The sequence below is a fragment of the Ornithodoros turicata genome, chromosome 7 (genome assembly GCF_037126465.1).
Source record: "Ornithodoros turicata isolate Travis chromosome 7, ASM3712646v1, whole genome shotgun sequence".
Taxonomy (NCBI): domain Eukaryota; kingdom Metazoa; phylum Arthropoda; class Arachnida; order Ixodida; family Argasidae; genus Ornithodoros; species Ornithodoros turicata.
Genome location: NC_088207.1, coordinates 48,757,715 through 48,772,721, shown reverse-complemented (window position 1 = coordinate 48,772,721; position 15,007 = coordinate 48,757,715). Strand labels below are relative to the sequence as shown.

General features: G+C 45.3%; 3 protein-coding genes across 3 annotated transcripts in view; 1 reads left to right on the top strand and 2 right to left on the bottom strand.

Annotated features, from left to right (window-relative positions):
• Nucleotides 1-2,220: 2,220 nt before the first annotated feature.
• Nucleotides 2,221-4,539, bottom strand: LOC135399991 (uncharacterized). The gene is made up of 2 exons (XM_064631734.1): nucleotides 3,439-4,539; nucleotides 2,221-2,628 (listed from the first exon to the last, which is right to left on the bottom strand). The coding sequence occupies exons 1-2, from the start codon at nucleotides 4,465-4,467 to the stop codon at nucleotides 2,278-2,280; spliced, it is 1,380 nt and encodes a 459-aa protein (XP_064487804.1). The 5' UTR covers nucleotides 4,468-4,539; the 3' UTR covers nucleotides 2,221-2,277.
• A 408-nt stretch (nucleotides 4,540-4,947) lies between these two features.
• Nucleotides 4,948-5,828, bottom strand: LOC135399990 (soma ferritin-like). Its single transcript, XM_064631733.1, has 2 exons — nucleotides 5,744-5,828; nucleotides 4,948-5,603 (listed from the first exon to the last, which is right to left on the bottom strand). Exon 2 carries the CDS (start codon nucleotides 5,579-5,581, stop codon nucleotides 5,039-5,041), a length of 543 nt encoding a protein of 180 aa, XP_064487803.1. The 5' UTR covers nucleotides 5,582-5,603; nucleotides 5,744-5,828; the 3' UTR covers nucleotides 4,948-5,038.
• A 2,354-nt stretch (nucleotides 5,829-8,182) lies between these two features.
• LOC135399989 (tubby protein homolog) overlaps nucleotides 8,183-15,007 on the top strand; it is a 69,106-nt gene continuing 62,281 nt past the window's right edge. The window contains exon 1 of the mRNA XM_064631729.1: nucleotides 8,183-8,344. Coding sequence (XP_064487799.1) covers nucleotides 8,301-8,344 — 44 coding nt within the window. The 5' untranslated portion in view covers nucleotides 8,183-8,300. The remainder of the gene's footprint in view (nucleotides 8,345-15,007) is intronic.

The following is a 15,007-nucleotide window of genomic DNA, read 5'->3' as shown; positions in this document are numbered from 1 at the left end:
CTATTTTTCACTTTTTCTACTTCACTTTTTGTATTTTTTTTTTTTTTCTGTATGCAACTGCGTATCTTTGTGCGCGTTATTTGTGAATATACGGACCGTCTGTACTGCAGGAGACCGGGGCCCTCGCCAAGCTAGAAATAGCTTTTTGTCCCGGTTCCACCACCATGTGGAAATAAATTATTATTATTATTATTATTATTATTATTATATATACACCAGAAGGTAGGGCGGCGCGTAAACTTGTTATGTAGATAGTACGCGCACATGCGCATTGTACGCCCGGTCACGAAGTTAGTCCTGGTATCCGTCGCTTTAACATATCGCATTTTCCACGTGTCCTATGGACCGCTGTTACAGCCTCAAGGATCACTTACATAGTAGCCGGGGGGAGGGGTTCAATCCCCTCAAACGAGGGAAGAATCCCCCTGTCCCACGTAAGGTCCCCATAGAACCCCTCCCGAAATGTTTTCCTGGCTATACGGCGCTGTAAAGGATCCTTGGTGCACGGCGTCTATATGAAAGTAGAAAAGACTGGACTGCAGGCTAAGGCGTCCGCTCGTTGGCGGTAACCAAGTTCGTGCTGAAGACTGGGAGGTGGTGGGTTCGAATCCTACCGCCGGCTGTGCTGTCTGAGGTTTTCCCTGGGTTTTCCGAAGACTTCTCAGACGAATGTCGGCACAGTTTCCCCTGAAGTCGGCCCAGGACGCATACTAATCCCCCTGTCCCCCACTCCTTCCTGCTGTCCTCTCTCCGTCTGTCCACATCTGTACGCCGCTCATAGCCACAGTTGCTTCGCGGCGCTAACACGCAATCAAAAAAGAAAAGAAAAGATTGGCAAAATTGAATTGGGTCTACGCGCGTGCCGAAACGCCAACGTTCTTTCCCCATTTTCCGCAGAGAAGTGATTTGCGCGAAGTTTAAACACGCCCGAGGGGGTGCCAATTTCTGTATGTCTCCGAACAGGCAGTAATTAGGAGCTGAATCACACAAACAGGGGAGGCTTTATTCCGCGTGAAAAGAAGCGCGTTGCATACAAATTCGTGGTGGCGTCATTACCTCTATACGTCTCATTTTAATGATAGCTGACGAAATGTTCAAATTTGCCCTTAAGGGTTACACGGTAATGAGAAGGCATATTTGCTAACGTAAAGGAACAAAGACCTTCCAAGCAGGATAACGCGAAATGTCGGCAAATGCGGTATAAACTCTCCGAAATTCTGGTAATATAGTTCTATTCATCGAAACAGTTCCGAGAGTACATGGAGAAAGCAGAGATAGAAGAAATACAGAGCCTGTGTGTGTAATATAGGACGGCGTCCATTTCACTGTCTTAATGCGGTCTATTGATTCTGACCTGGGTTGCCGTTAGAGATTCCACAACAGTACTCGTCTCGTAATAAAGCGCTGGTGATGGATGGCTGGTGCTGTGTGCCATGCGACAATATTGACAAAAGGCGCCAACACATTGTCGCAGCCCTCGAACCTGTCCCTCGTGAGCAAATATTACTTGAATGATGATTAGCTCAACGATGCTTATACAGTGGGTTGTAAGGAATATATTCCTTTTGCAGAATGGTGACGTTGCCCTTTCGTGATTAATAATTCTTTTCCTTCTCCCTGTGCAGCACAAGCTTGTGCTACATACGTACATGATTCTTAGGTGGAATAATCTGTGTGGTCGTCCTTGTCCTTGTTTGGCCCGCCGATTTTCCAAAGAATAAAACCCGAAAACACAGGAGTCCATACACAATGTTGCTAAGTTTGGTTCTTATGCCACTCTGAAATGGCTCCGGAACAAACATAGCAACATTGTGTATGGACTCCTATGTTTTCGGGTTTTATTCTTTGGAAAATCGGCGGGCCAAACATGTGAATTTTATTTCACTCTTAAAATAGGGTAACATCAGGTGAGCGCAATACAGGAAAAGACAAAGAAAACAGCACTTGTCGCATTTTAGACGAACACGTGCGGCTGCGATGAACGTGCGAATGCTATCCGGTGCTCCGAGTGGCGGCTGAATTTGCATTTGGCAACTACGTTTTCGGTTTCTTTCGGGTTTTACCCAAGTGACGATGATACAAATCAGGGGTGCAAAAAAAATTACTTTTTACCGGGTTTAATCAAGTAACTAGAGTCTTTAATTACGGCGATAGAACCACAGACTGCGTTTCTTAGGTACCCGAGTGAATTTTATTTGAAACACGGCACATAATTCCATGTCAGTTCTGGAAGACAGTTCCCAAAATTTACTAAAATCTCGGCAAAATTATCTTCTTCTAGTCGATGAAGCGCATAGGCATGGTTTGTCTGACGGACAGAGCAATGGTGAAAGCATCGTTGAGGATGAATCCCTCTTTCTCCATGGTTTCGATTTGTATGACGCGGTCGTAGCCGCATCCTTCATTTGCTCCGGCGCTGCCCGGTCGAGAGAAACAGGTGATCAAGTCCTTTCTCGCACCAGGAATCAAGTGCCTCTTGACGTTCTTTTTGCCGGTCTCCGGGTGTACCAGGGTGAAAAGGATGGGCTTCTTGACGGGCCAGTCGAGGAACTCGTCAGCGGGACCCTTCATGAAGATGGCGTACATGCCGAGCCACGCGCTTGAAGGGTCACCTTTATCGATGTCTACCTGCGATAGGTATATTGTAGGAACGTTTTCAAAGTGGAAGAAATAGGCCCCCCAAAGCACTGCCATAGACAGTCACTGTATAGAGTGACATAGATGACGACGACGACGAACTTCGATGTATGAAAAATAGAGCTCTACTCGAGAAACGTCATCATGACGTTGGTACACAGACTGAAACCGAAACAAATCGGAAAGGGAGGGCTGGGTTCCACGAATAAGCACCTGTTCGCTGCCTCCTATTGAAAGGAAAGGAGGACCGAAGGTCGCGTCCCTTCCAGGGACCATCGTAATCCGCTCAAGACCGTGGCTTTCGGGCGCGGCCTTGTTCGCCCTTAGCTTTGAGCTTAGTTCAACTCTACCAAATTGGTGGCGCTGTCGAACACAATGACGTCATTTGTTTACAAGCCAGGAGAGGTCTATTGATCGTCTCCCCTCCTTGTCAGGAAATGACTCTTCTACAGCACTCTTACAAAATATTTCAGAATCAATGTTTCGTAACTACATACACTCTAATAGACAAAATAGTAACTGCAGTCCTTTTACGGGCTGCACTGCCAGAACCATTACATTGTGCAAATATTAGGGTCTGTTTGCAGGGCTCGGCTTTCAGGCTAAGCGAACTAAAATAGAGACTAATTACAATCTAGAGGGACTACAAGCTGTTATTGCTATCCAACATTGCTCTCCAACTGTTTGACATGTCAGAAGACACCGAAGCCTATTCTGACAGCAAATGTCACTTGTCATGCACTCAGATGTGTAATGCGATACGTTTTGTCTGAAGCATGAACGTTACGACAAAGTTCTTACCTGCAGCTTGACAGTGTATCCCGCAACGATGAGCGGTTCGCTGAACCTGCTAGCCAGCTGCAGTTCAGGGTCGACCTCATTCTTGAAACTAGCGTATCTGTCGACATGCCAGAAGGCTTTTGTCTTGCATGTCCTCATTTGGATCAGAGACAATTTCCTTTCCAGTAGGTCCATTTTTCCAAGAATGTCGCATACTTCAGCTGGGATTACGTCCCTGCAAGTAACTGTCACGCACTCCGGCAATTTCTTGTCCACCTTTCTGTCCAGGAAGTCTTTGCACCCTACAACTCGTGGGTCGTTCACTACGCATGTCTGTTCCTCCGTCGTCTTACCCGTCGCAGACCTTATCGCTGTATTCAGCTGTATCACCGACGGTATTCGATCTTGCACCAAAGATTGGAGAGAATTGATCGCATCTTGAATTTTTAGAAGCTTCGACATGGCCGAATCACAGCTTTCTGCGCTGAACAATTTGGCGGGAAGGCATTCGTCAGTAGTTTCTTGAGAGTCTGCGGCTGGCTGTGTCACATTCTGGCTTGGCTTCCTCAGATCAACGGCCACAGTGTCACTTCTGCACTCGGGCGCTAGTCGTTGGCAGGTCGTCACATGCTCGAGAATGTTAGAATGACTCGTCATCGCTAAACACTTTCTGCATTGTACCTGGTGATGACAGCACTCGGAAAGGTGACGGCTAAGGGTCTCTGTGGCTGTTCCGGTAAAGGCGCACCCGTGTATGTTGTTCGGACAGAAGATGGAGCCGATGTCATTGTCGCCATTGTCCTTCTGGACAGTGTCAGCTGGCTTGAGGACGAACAGGTCCAATGGACAGACATGGCTTTGTTGCACAATGAGATCCAAGCAAATGTTGCAGAACGGATGGCTGCAGCTCGCGATGTTGAGGCGTTTAGGCACGGTACCGCACAGGCTACATACCTTCTGCGACGGTACCTTTTCGACAAACTGTACGATCGTGCGCTCTAATAGGCCTGGAAAGCCCACCAGAACCCTGACGTTATTGTACGTAGCCATTCAGTGACCCCAGCCCTGCTGTGCATGGCACGCACCAAGCGCACGAGGCTTGAGGCTCTCAGGGTTGTCTGGCACGGCTTCGGTCACTGACCTGATTCAGACATTCTAGGAATAGTAACGCACCTTATGAAAACGCAGATGGACTTGTCCACGTATATATACTTTCGTGTTCGCCGTATATACTCACACAGTAGACATTCAATCTTCTACTGTCAATACTTCAGTATAATGATTGGATCATGATGATTTAATCAGCATGATTCTACTTCAATATGTCTTACAGGCAAATGAATGTCCATCTACAAATGAAGCTTTTTGGTTTCTTTGTCTATCTGGTAGAAAGTTAAACATTTCTCTTTTTATTGCGAACAACGTGTAATATCTGTATATAATACCCGAAATTCTGCAGAAACTGACTTTCTGAGCACAGGCCGGTGCACGGAACTGCCAAAATTTATTGGATCAGCTATCATTCGACAGTGCAGTTGTACTAGAGTTTATTCTCGATTACGCCGCGATTTACAGTCACCGGCGCGTACTCGATGCAGCACAGCATTGAGAATGCTTCCATTTAGTCTTCAGTTTGACCGGTCCCTTTCAGTGAAAATGCGTTCCTGTCGAAGATAAATTCACCTAGGCCGGTGCCCACGCGCTCCAAGTTCGTAACGTAGTCTGACAATTCCTTGATGTCTCTTACTTGACCATTGAGATATTCTACCTGCAGAAAGTCGCACAGCTGCGCGTCACCCAAACGTAACGCCGTATCGTAGAGATCCAGGAGTGCCTGGTTTACCTTCTTCTCAAGCGCCAAGGATGCCTGGATCGCGTGTAACGGAGATTCCCAATCATCTTGGGCAGGCTTCTCAATGGGATACAGCACAATGCGACCACCACGCATGTTCTGGTACCGCATAAATTTCTCCGCGTGTCCGACCTCTTCGTCCGAGCTGTTCTTGAAAAACTCGAAGAGTCCTGGTAGAGCCACGTCGTCCCTGTCAAAGTAGTAGGCCATGGAGAGGTAGACGTAGTTAGCGTACAGTTCCATATTGATTTGCTTGTTGATGAGGTTCTCACATTCTTCAGGGTAGTTCTGGCGGGGCTGTGCCGTAGCCATTGCTCAATAATGGATGTCCCAGCTAAGGCAGTGAAGAAATATCAATGTTGCTATGCGTACGCCGGTTGCATGAGGGGCATTTACAAAATAAGTGCCTTCTCGCTTGAAATGCGCGTCACTTTAGGTTGGCATGAGACAACGCCCTGATAGTGTGGTACGTACCTATATGCTCCAGAAGGACATAATTTGTACCAAAGACGCTCACGTGAAGAGCATCCTGTTTCTTCTTCTTCTAACTGCTGTGGCGCACAGCCAAAGGCAATTGGCCACGGGTCAGTGTGTAGGTACAAGGGAGGATGAGGTGCCGGCTGTGCTGTCGGGGGTTTTTCCTGGGTTTTCCTCAGACGCTTTCAGACATATGTCGGCACAGTTCCCTTAGAAGTCGGCCCAGGGCGCACATTCCCCCAGTCGGGACGTTGTCCATCTCTGTGAGGCCGACACCGGCGAGCCCTTTCAGCACTACTACCACCGGAGGATGAGGGGTCGAGGTTAAAGACTAAAAGCCATGTGATGACAAGATGAATGATACTACAGCATGGAAAACAGCTGATGGGGCCGAAGAGTCTGTGGTTAAAAGACAGCATAGAGGATAAGGATAATGGAACAGAAAAGGTGCGTAAGGTGTTGGTCAAAAACAGTCGTCGGATGGACGAATAAAAGGGGCAACAGAGAAAGACCCGGACCCGGACGCCCGGACCCGGGACGAGAAAAAGCAAAGGGATGTAGAGCACATTTATTGGCATTCACAGAGAGCCCTATGCCAGACAACCACGTGCGTAAGACGTCTAGATACCGCTGCAAAGCAGACTGAAGCTGCGGTAGAGACGCACTTCTGAAGGCAATGTCATCAGCATATACAGAGGTCACAATATCAGGATGCGTAGGAACGTGTCTCAGTAAGAGGTCAAAGAGCAGAGGAGAAAGGATACACCGCTGAGGCACACCCCACCTCTGATTGGAATAGTGCGAAGAGAAAGCGCCATCATGTGCAATAGAACTGACGATTATGGAGGAAGTGCTCCAGCCACGCGATAATGTATGACTGCAAGGACACCGCCTGCAGAGAGCTAAGAAGCAGAGAATGCTCAACAGAGTCAAATGCCTTGGAAACATCAATACTGACCAAAGCAACATACACTGATTTCATTTTTGCCTTGCAAAGGAGAACGTCAAAAATAACATGAGTCATTCAGATAGAGAAACCGGGTCTGAAGCCAATTTGTACTGGGGACAGAATATCATTTTCCACTACAAATCGAGGAATGCGGGAAAAAATAACGCGCTCTACGAGTTTAGCCAAGAGAGAAGTTTTACTTGGGCGATTAAGGAAAAAAAAATATTCACAGTCCAGTCTGGTAGTATTGGGAACACTAAGTTCAGGGAATGAAGCACTCTTTGAAACAAAACTTTAATATACACAAGCTTTCGTGCAGAACCTGCACTTCATCAGGTGAAGACAATGGGACGTAGGTTGTCCATGGAACAATCTCTGAGGGGGCTTTTACTGATCAAGACAATCTTGGAAAGCTCCCAGGCATCAGGAATTCTGCAGTCACGGACAGAGATATCGAGACCAATCAAAAGAGATGGGTGGGAAGATCATAGCGACTTCAGTAGCCGAGCCGTGATTTCATCACGAATTCCATCGCGAAGAGCGCGAGCGCGGTCATCATTCCACAAGAGGGGGAAGGAACAAGTCTTGTCTTCACCACCTCGTACAATTCTGAACTTCATCTTCATCGCTTCCTCGTAAAGAAAAAGTAAAAGCAAAAGCTGATCATAGGGGCAGATTGCGGAAGTTCTTCGGTATGTTATGTTGAGCATTCTCACGGAATATGGATAGTGTCGTACTGCGCACTTAGCAGACGACCAGCTCCCGTGGCTCAGTGGTTAGCGTGCTGGCCATGTCACGTCGAGACTGGGAAGTACCCGGGTTCGAATCCCGGTGCTGGCTGTGCTGTCTGGGGTTTTTCCTGGGTTTTCCTCACACGCTTTCAGACATATGTCGGCACAGTTCAGTTCAGTTCTTCCCTTAGAAGTCGGCCCAGGACGCACATTCCCCCAGGGCGTGAGTCGTGACGTTGCCCACATACGTGAGGCCGACAACGGCAAGCCCTACCACCACCTTAGCAGACGACACCGTCAACGTCTTTTTCTGTCGTCTGCTACGGAATATCTTGTGGCTGTGCCGCGGGGTATTCCCTGCAGGTTGGCGGCACCACCTATAGATACGCCGAAGATATGACGTTTATATAGCGCTTATGTGGCAGGACAAAGTTATGACGCGTTCTGCACCTTCTGTTGGATTATTCTGGGGAATGCCGCTCGTGTGCACACACGGGTACAGTTTTCTCAGACGTCTTCTGCGCCTTCCGTACTGGGTGAATGAACCCGCCCATGATGCATTGCACCGGAAGCCTTTGTCGCTTTACCTCTCTTTTTTTTTTCTAACGCGATTCTAGAGAAAACCGATAAAGAGTCAATCCTGTCGCTTGCGAGTTCTAGGATGTACTCGACAGCGTCACGCCGACAGCGTTGCCACGAGCGACCGTTACCATGACGACTCTGTGCTTACCAAAAAGGCCCACACACGTGTTTCGCGATACCCATGGTGTATACGTCGAAGTAGATGCATTGATAAAGTTTGTCAGCAACGGGGTTTGTTTCGAATGTGTTTCCGTCCTTTCGTCTTCAAGCGCTGAGGCGAAGTTTTAACAACATGGTAACCAGGAGTGATGTTCCCATCTGGTCCAGGGCGTTCAGGTACGTCTCGCATGACATCGTCATTGATCAGATGGTTCGTCTTTTATGGAGCCGTCGAGTGACAATCTTATTGCGGTAGAGGTCCCATTTGAGGTCAGCGAGGATTTGTGTCAAGGGTAACAAAGTTTCTCGCACGCGGTGTATAAAATTTAGGATGGGACATGACTGAAAGTGGCTAGCATGCATCATGAAACACAGTCCACAAGGAGCCGCCAATGAATCCTTGCGTAACTTTTTGTGGGTATCCAATTTGAGGGCTTTACGGCCTGTACATACTAGTACATACTCAGATATGGGGAAAAGACAAAGAAAATATAATAACATACCGTGTAACACTCGTATGTCTTCTGAGTACACCGTGATAATGGTGATGTAATGTCCTCCTGTCGACAATAGATATCGCGCTGAATGGAACATAGAAGCAACTTTAAAAAAAAAGACAAAGAAAAAACTTCCAATACACTTAATACACAGCGTTAAATGCCCCTTGTAAAAAAGAAAAACAGAAGGAAAAAGGAGGTCACGTTGACTAGTTTGAAGACCTTTTAAAACTTATCAAAGTTCCGTTGAGCCGGCAATGTTTAATGAACGTCTGGCAGGGGTCTAGCAGATTATAGCCTTTTTTTTTTTTCGTAATGTTCCAAGGCTACGTATTTTATCGATGTTATGCCGTGCCGTACGTTGCAGTTTGAAGACCAAGCCACGTTCGACGCAAATTATATAGTACAGCGCGTAAGTTTGATCATGTGTGGTCGGCTTTTCTTTCTTTGTTTATTTATTTCTTCTTTCTTTTAAACGGTGACAGCGGTTACCGTCAATGTGTCAAAGTTTTTCGCATTAGCAATGGTTATAATAAAGAGAGAATCGACGCGGCACATTTAAAACTGGTCCGCGAAGAGAAGCTGAAAGCTGAGTCCCTGACAGAAACGTGCTTAATTGAGGAGTGCATCAGTTTGCAGAGCACTTCACACGCTGCCACGTTCCTTGGCGTAAGAGGATGCGTCGTGATTTTCCGCACGACGGCAATATCGACGGAAGTACCCTGATGGGAAATTTAAGTTTGATGAATCGAGGGGCCTTGCGCGCGCCATAAGCGATTTGAATTTTGTGAGCGAGAGAATAAGTTGGTGGTGCAAAAACTGTTAATCTGTCTCCTTTTTTTTAATTTCTTCTTGCACCCAATTATACAGTCGTCGCGCCCGTTGAATAAATTTACTGGGGTCAGTGACACTCTTAAATGGATGATGACGTCGAGGCACGGTGGTAGATATATGAATTGAGAGATTGAGATTCCGCACATGCGTCTAATGTTGACACTGTTGAGACGAATTTCCCCATTCGTCACCATTAAATTATCTGTTGTTGTTGTTGGTGGTGGTGGTACTGTTGACGTCTTTGCGCGTGCATTGAATGAGTTTCTCATGTTGCACTTTTGATGTGTCAATAGCTTGTGTGTATTTGTACATTTTTTTGTTCTGTTCACTCCTGCCTTGGCCCCCACTGGGGGCTGGCGGTACGTCTAAATAAAAAATAACATAAAATAAATTTCTTTACCGTCCTCAGTAACCCACTTCCACATGGTATTTGATCACTGCTGTAATTGGAATAGATTTACAAGCAAGGTGTGTCAGCCTATCTGTGTGACTACATGTCGCACGTGCCACAGGGTAAGACTGTGGATAATTTCGACCACCTGCACTCTTAAAAAAAATGGTGTACTTTAACTCCTTTCTTTGCCACATATATAACACCCTTTTGGAGAGTACAATTACGCTCAAACGGGTGTCTCCTCACTCCCTCAAGGGAGTAGCATAACACCTTCTCCCTGCCGGGGAGTAATATTACTCTCCAGTAGGAAGAAAGGTGTTATGCTACTCCCTTCAGGGATTGGGGAGACACCCTTTTGAGTGTAATTGTACCCTCCAAAAGGGTGTTATATATGTGGCAAAAAAAGGAGTTAAAGTACACCCTTTTTTTTAAGAGTGTGGGGTTCCTTTGACGTGCTCCGGAGATCTCACTGCACTGTTTAACTCCCCCAAGTCTTTGATAGGCGTAGTGATTTAACCATGAGCCTGTTTGTTATGCAGCGATTGCTTTTAAGGTGTGGCTTCTCCACTAAACACTTTTATTTATGTATTAATTAATTTATTTATTTTCTTCAGTTGAGAGTGGTAGTTGTCCTTGTCATCGTCTCTCGATCGTCCTTGTTCTTCGTGCTGCTTGTTCACGCAGTGTGAGCTACACTCTTAACTCGGTACCCTTTAGTAAAGGGTAAAAAATCGCAATATTTTACCCTCTATTTCAGAAGCTACCAGGTACCCTCTGAGCGACCCCTTTTATAAAAGTTACAAGGAAACCCACTAATTAGAGGTTACGGCCTTCAATCCAGCACCTGCCCGTAAAGGTTACGCCAACGTGCGGCTTTTTATACAGGATGTTCATTTTTATTCGCAACAGAGTAGCGCTCATTTGGCAGGTGGGTTATGTGAATTTTTGCTAATTAATCGATCCGTAGTTACAAATACATGCGTCAGGAAATGTCGGAAATGTTTGTAACTACGGATGGGTTAATTTGCGAAAATTAACACAACCCACCTGTCAAATGAGCGCCGCTATGATGCGAATAAAAACAAACATCCTGTGCGTGGGATATGGACAGACATTTACAGAACACACCGAGGTACCAAAATGCACGAGCAGAAAAGGAGATCTTGCACATATGTATACTACAAAAACAGAAGTCTATCTAGAGGTGACACATTGTGCACAAGTGCGATTCTGATGTGAGGAGGAACCATGATCGCTTTACCAAAGGTACGTGGAAAAAAGAACTATCTTCTAAGTGAGAAGCAATGCATAAAAGTGCGAGGAAGCCAGCGAGTCAAAATAACTGACCTATGTTTGCTAAGCTGAACAGACCCAACGAAATGGAAATTGCAGCAGAAAAAAATTTATTCCACATTCGTGTTGCAGAGGCGAGCGCAAAGGGCAATACAGTATTACATAAAACGCACACAATCTTGAGGAGTATGAGTGTACAGTAACGCAGGAGACACTACATTACTGCGTTATCAGCGTTGGAGGCGCTCTGGGACGAGTTTGTGAGGTACTGCATTTTGCGCTGGTTGACGGTATGTGAACCTGCATGTAGGATCCTGGGAACAAAAGTTTGGGTAATGAGAGTAACATTTACGGAACCATTCAAATCCGTACAAAGCACAAGGTACGCTGAGAGAGCAGCATAAATGCGGGAAGGCGTTCACTCCGCGATTGAGTCTTAGAATATCTTAAGAATACAACAAGTAGGAAGCTGCGAATTATATATCTGGATGCATATATCCGCAGCTCGCAAAATGCACGCCGGTGTATTGACTTGGCGACCAAGTAAGAGAAGAAAAGTAGCAAGCGTAAGTGGCGTTCATATGCAGGACCGCAAAACGCTTGCCATAATCACAACAAACATGCGCTAAGAGCTCTTGCTATCAAAATAACGCACGTACCTAGCACAAAATGTACACTTACCCAGTGTATGAAGTGTGTGAATTAGGGCTGCGGTGGATGACGTTCGTTTTCGGTTATATATTCTTTGCAGTCTTCGCACTCACTACAGTTTCCCCTGAGAACACCGAAAATATCCTTGTTTGCTAGCGACACCTAGCTTTTCCGTTGTTCCTGACGATACTATGATAAACGCGAGGAAAACCACTGATTAAAACACATTACACTTGTTAACGGACGGACGACGAGCGTTAAGCGTTTCAAGGAAACCGCTCTCAGTGCGGACAGACCTAGACCGCCGCTCGGCTACGCAGCGAAATCGGAAATGTTGGTGGTTGCGGCATTGACAATGGTTTTTCACCCTTTAGGAAGAAACATACTAACAGTATTCCAGACTGCGAACTTATACTCTGTGTGCATACAGCATTGATAACATGCAGTCGACGTATAGATGACGCTGAAACAGATAAAAAATAACAGCGTAGATTCGCAACTGTCGTCTCGAATGGGAGGCTGAAACGCGGCATTATGCTGCAAAACAGAAGGAAAACAAACGATAAGAAACTAACAAAGAAATTATCGTTGGAGATATCGCTTAGAAGTTACAGTGCCGGAGTAGAGGGTACATTTATAAGTTACAACAAGCTGTTTTTGTTTTTTCCGAGATGTAACTTCTATTCGTGTTGTGAAGACATGACCTTGGTCGCTTTTAACCTCTAAATATACGTTACAGTGGTGTAACCTGTAAGAAATCTCGAAATCTACGTCTATATAGAAGTTACATGTTTGTAAAAGTTACAATAAAAGGTACGGGTTTAAGAGTGTACCGCGTTCGCCTAACCATCATTCGTCACAACTTGACCGCTCATGACGTCGATGACATTGATAATGCCAGTGGAGAAGAAGCACTGCCGCAACGTCTCCATTTCAGCTGTAAACAGTTTCGAAAGCAGGCCTATAAGAAAAAAAGAAAAAAGAAAGAAAAGGAGGAAATTGTGGAGCAATTAGATTTTTCAACTACCAATTTTAGTTCCTCGACCCCATAATTTACTCTTCAGCCCTGCAAATAATCCCCAAACTTCCGTTGCATCTAGTCCCCAGAGTACCGTATTTTCGGTGTATAACGCGCGCGTTATAGTTTGAAAAAAGTGTCGCGCAAGAGGCACTGCACGTTATCTATCGATGCAAATAACTGTTAACTTGCATGACTGTGGTGCGCATTATTCATCAGCGCGTTATACGCCGAAATTTTCAATTTTCGCTAATTTTAATGGATGTGCGTCATACATCGGTGCGCTCTTTTTTTTTTTTTTTTTCTCTATCTCTCTCTCAGAGCGTATAATGACCTGCTTTCAAATTCTGCTTGTCGCCGGGGGAGCTATTTCATGAAAGAAACGAGGAAAGCGTACATATACCATAGAAATTACAATTACCACTGTGGTTCACCTGATACAGTTGTAGAATAACTTACTCACAAAGGGCCTTGGCGAGATTTTTCTGGAAATTTGACACACACACAAAAAAAAGGGGGGCGAATAATAAAGTAGTATGCCATTTTATTTATTTTCTTCTTATACGTGCACACATGCTGAGCTTGCGTTTATGTTTCAACCTTCTAAACTACGATCGAAGCCCATTTCGAGCATTGTATAGGTTGCTTTCAATGGGCCCGATTTCTTCAGGGAGAGTGAGAGAGAGAGAGGAAGTCGATAAAATTTTATTACCTCCAGGAACGGACTTATAGCTCCAATGACGAGAAAAAGCTCCGAACTGTGTTGGACAAGAAATCACGTAATTTCCTGTAGCTATACGTCATTAACCCTCTGCGAGAAATCATAAATGATTTACGCGGCACTTATCTCGAAAAGAAAACAATCTTGATAAGGAGAATGCATTGGAAGGATGTATATAGACTGCGAGGGAATCGGGCATAATGTTCCACTGCACATAATGAGACCACATTTTATGCGCACTGATGGCGTAGGGTTGATGTTGATCGAAAATAATGCTCTTTGCTCAGAGAGAGAGAAAGAAAAAAAAAAGAAGGAGAAGAAGCAACGTACGTACACAAAGCCTTCTGAAACCATTCCTTTGAAAACGAGATCTGCCATTTGGAAAAAGGGATCTACCCATTAACCCTGCTCTGTCAAAGGATGAAAAATGGACGGCCCATTTGAAATCGCTTCTATTTTTTTGGCTAATTTTCCTTCTTTTTTTTTTTAAGAAAAAAAGGTCACAGAGTTCTTATCAATGCCTTCCTCTGATGTCTTTTTTTCTGCGCTCGAAACGGAAAATATCATAATGAGGAGGGAAGAAAGAAAAAGACGTCTAAAAAAAGAAAAAATGTCATCAGATACAAAAGCCGAGTTTCCTCACGCTGGCTTAACGATCCTGCAAGGATCTGTGCAAGTAAAGCATAAAATAGAAACGATACCCACTTTTTTTTTTGTGTGTGTGCCCCTCATCTATGACAATAAAAATCACAGAAAAAAAAGAGAGTCTAAAAATCGGGATCTTATTTGATGGGAGGGGGTCAAGTTCGAAACTCCTCCCCATCTGCTCCGCTCGTCAAAAATTCGTTCCAACTCTTCGTGCCTTTCCCAAAATGAGCGTTATATATCTTTCTCGCGAACACGATTTTAATGGGCAACTAATGGGGCTGTGTATCCGTATCAGCCGAGGTGAATGATTCGCCTTGTACTCCCTTTCGCTGCCTTTCCAGTTATCGGTATATGGAGCCGGTCTCCGCGTTGCTTTAATTGCTTCGTATATTCTATCGTTATCTTCGTGTATCCCCCCCCCCCCCCCCCGTTTATGGGTCGGTAATTGGTACGGGATGGGAAGTACGACAGAATATGTGGGAAGTAATGACGCGATGAGGTGGTTGTTCGTTAATGAGAATGTGATTACTCGTTTGACGTGACCTTTGCTCGTGGCGGTGAACTATATAATGAGCGAAAGTGGGGTGGGAGAATCGTGATGGCACGCATGGTACATTGTTACGGTTGTTGTTGTAATAGCTGCGTTTGCATGTCACTATACCGTTGTCTACTGCGAATACGACGTGTTGCAAGTAATTACGTCAAAACCAATCAAGTCGAAAGAGTGTTCAGCCTAACTGGTGTTAAGGTAACACCTAAGAGGTGTTAAAGGTACTCTAAAGCA